This window comes from Pinus tabuliformis, chromosome 5_1, assembly GCF_031772625.1.
Source record: "Pinus tabuliformis cultivar Carrire ecotype Pingquan chromosome 5_1, CPIR1, whole genome shotgun sequence".
Taxonomy (NCBI): domain Eukaryota; kingdom Viridiplantae; phylum Streptophyta; class Pinopsida; order Pinales; family Pinaceae; genus Pinus; species Pinus tabuliformis.
In genome coordinates this window covers 173355412-173359070 of record NC_142305.1, presented here as the reverse complement: position 1 = coordinate 173359070, position 3659 = coordinate 173355412, and the positions used below count along the sequence as shown (strand labels likewise).

General features: G+C 36.0%; 1 protein-coding gene across 1 annotated transcript; it reads left to right on the top strand.

Moving 5' to 3' along the window:
• The first annotated feature begins 220 nt into the window (after positions 1–220).
• On the top strand, positions 221–618 carry LOC149163986 (FAM10 family protein At4g22670-like). The gene has a single exon (XM_089430841.1). The coding sequence runs from the start codon at positions 301–303 to the stop codon at positions 604–606; it is 306 nt and encodes a 101-aa protein (XP_089286967.1). The 5' UTR covers positions 221–300; the 3' UTR covers positions 607–618.
• The last annotated feature ends 3041 nt before the right edge of the window (positions 619–3659 follow it).

Below are 3659 nucleotides of genomic sequence, written 5' to 3'. Positions count from 1 at the left end.
GATCTATCTTTTCTATATTTTCTTGAGCTGGTTTCATAACAGGGCGCTTTTACACAGTGCAAATATACACTAGCGTGACGCACCAACCAGGCGTGACGCACTGGTCAGAGTGCGCGACGCACTGGGCAGAGTGCACGACGCACAGAGCTGGAACAAAAATTTCCGCCTTTTCTCTATTTAAAAACTCAAATTCTTTGCTCCAAATGAATTTGTAAGGCTGTAAATCATCTCACAGAGGCTATTGAGTGCAATCCCACATCCGCGATCATTTATGCTACTAGAGCTAGTGTGTTTGTGAAGATGAAGAAACCTAATGCTGCCATTCGGGATACTAATGCTGCTATCAAGATAAATCCAGACTCTGCAAAAGGTTACAAATGGCGAGGCATGGCAAGAGAAATGCTTGGTCACTGGGAAGAGGCGGCCAAGGACCTTCACCTTGCTTCAAGACTGGATTATGATGAGGAAATATCAGCTGTTCTAAAGAAGGTTGAACCAAATGTGCATAAAATTGAAGATCATCATAGGAAGTATGAGCGCCTACGTAGGGAAAAAGATGAGAGAAAGAAAGAACGTGAAAGGCAACGCAGATGTGCTGAAGCTTAGGTGGCATATGAAAAAGCAAAAAGCAAGAGGAAACCTCCACGTGTAAGTCATGAGGGGCTACTGACGGCTTCCCCGGTGGAATGCCTGGTGATGATATGAGTAAACTCTTGAATTATCCAGAGTTGATGGCTGCATTCAGTGATCCAGATGTAATGACAACACTTCAAGATATGAGGAATAAAACTGCTAACTTGGGAAAGTATCCAGCAAATCCAAAGATTGCACCTGTCATTGCTAAGATGATGGGCAAGTTTGTTGGCAAATAAATGGTATCTCGGTTCAGAGTCTTTAATTTGGTTTGAGAGTAGGTTGGTTGCCCTGTTTAGAGCAGCGCTTTAAAGCCTTTGTTTTTGCAATACGTTTTTCCCGTCATCAAAGGCGAAATCTCCATTCAAAACACCAGTTTTATTAAAGGTTAACTTTTATTTAAATAACAAATGCAAATTGCCAAGTCAAAGCAAGCCAAAATTAAACCATGGAAAATCCACCACAGCAAAAGGATAGGAATGAATTGCCTGTTTTTGTCCTCTTCCATGATTTCAAAGGGTCTACGTTACAGTTTCTGCCGACTCATTGGTCATCAAACTGATTTCACATGTAACGCTGCCCCTTTTCAGAACAGGTGGTTGGCTCTTCAATTTCTATTTTGTTAATGATGATTAAACGATTCCTTATTCTGGGTCGATCCATTTTTTCTCATAGTAAGCGTATTTAATGTATTGAAAATCATTGGTAAGAGGTGGGAGTGTTCTGGGAGAAGTGTGGAGGAAAACTTCGTTGTACAGTTTTTAACAGAGAATTAATGAAAGGTTGCAGTGCTAGTTCATGAGATTCCTGTGGTGTGAGTTTAGCAAATGTATTTTCTTTCTGTTTCATATGTATTTCGTTATGTTTCACAGTTCATTAAAAAATCATTTCCAGTTGAATGCTTTTAAGTAAGAAAGGTAGAATTCAGTTTACTGCTCTGCCTTGGGAAAGTTTTCACGTTCTATGTTTTCTTCTGTTGAAAAGGATTCATGTATTTATGCCCTTTTCACCCTCTTAGCAATCTTTCCACTTCATATTATTTCAAATCTAATTGCTAAAATTTCTGCCTATCTTGCCTCACGAAATAATCTGTGTCTTTGATTTAACTTCTCTGCTCATGGTGTTCCTTGGTCCCATACAACCTAGAAAATTCATGCCATTGAAATACTTCTTTCCTATTTATTTACTAGCCTAAAATCATTATCAGTTTTGCATTTAGGTCGTCTCAGGCCCTATTTGACATCTTTTGCCGAGATTGACCCGGAGAGAGCCCTCTCTTGTCCTCGTAGGGCTAGCTACGAGGCTGAGCTTGGTTTGATGTTACCTTGAATCATGCTTTCCTTCAGCCTAAGGCAGATTCGAGCACTAACAGGTGTCGGCATACTGGTATGAGTCTGCACTAGTACAAGATTGTAAACATGTTTTTCTTATATTAAAAGAAGATAGAAACAGGTGTTTTTTTGTCTCGCATTGGGTTTCCACCTTAAATATTGGTGTTCATGTGTGTTGCTTATGTGTGGTGGTTTATTCTATTATTACTACACATGGTTACTTTTTATATGGTTAATGAAGTACTGATACACTGATTAAAGATCAACATATGATGAATTAATTGAATCATAAGTTTGCTAGTTATACGCTAGTTTCTTTAAAGACTGTTGCGTGTACATGCGAGTTACCTTCATTGAAGCAACGTATATAAATCTTAGTATGAAATGAAAAAGTTATTGATTTGACTAATATTGATTCATGCCCTCCCCCCGCCCCCCACTCTTAGTATTATCTCCAACATCAACGTCCATGTCATACACATATTGCCAAACTAAGATACCAAAAGAGAAAACATTGATATTATGCTCTTAACCAAAACCAATTCCCATACAAAACCATATATATTATCCTAAGCACACAACAACTAGGTGACCCAAACTAGGTCTATAGCATATAAGCATGTACATAAGTTTCTCATGCATAATATTATATAATTATATCAAAATCACCCTCTCTAAGTGTCATGAAAGCGATGTCACCAAGAAGGGACACTACATACTCCCCCGCTTGGGCTAAACTTGGCCTGAAGTTTTTCCTACAGTCATAAGATACCTAGTTATTTTTTATTCTCCTGTCACTAAGGTGTTAACCTTATTTATATGTATTTGATATATTTTTCTTCGTGCCAAACCATAGTTTAATGCTTTCTAAATTGGAAGCAACTCCATGAAAACTGACACATACCATTCTTAATCAAGTAGAAATATATCCATGCCATATTAGGTGTGTTTCTATATAAAATGCCAAATATTTCTATATCAAAACAAACCATAAAATTTATAGTACCATATCAAAATACTATTTTATGTAATTGATATGACATCTAATTAAGATATCTATAATATTTTAATATTCTATATGTTTTTTTCATAGTCTACATGAATCCTACATGTGTCATCTTCTTTGTTCTATAGTACATTGAGCTTGCCAAGCTATAAATAGCTCACACATTGGTTGTAAAAAAAAAAAAGGTCCATCCCATCTGACAACCAAATTTGCATACAAGAAGCATAAAATCATCCACACACAATTACGAGTGAAACTATGCAACAAAACATGATGCCATATATAAAACCCACTCTTACAGCTCACTTAATTTACGTCTTCTCAATCAAAGTTTCCCCTTTTGATTCCATAAGACATTCTTGCAATCAAAATGTTTAGGATCTACCTATAGTTTTTACTAAATGCTTAGTCTTTAGGAAAAATTACAATTCTAGGTTTAAGGCACCAATTTTTTTTAAACTAACAAGCTAAGGTTCCATACAATTCTCATTGACACACTTTTTTATTATATACCATTCCTTTAATTCCCATAATCTTCATTATTATTCACTTCTCTTACTTGAGAATCAATTATGAATGATTCAGTTAGAAGATATTCATTCCAAAAATAATTAAATATATCTTTTCAAAAGTGGCTTGTAATCAAGAACAACTTTTGTAATTATACAAATACAATATCTATATTATTG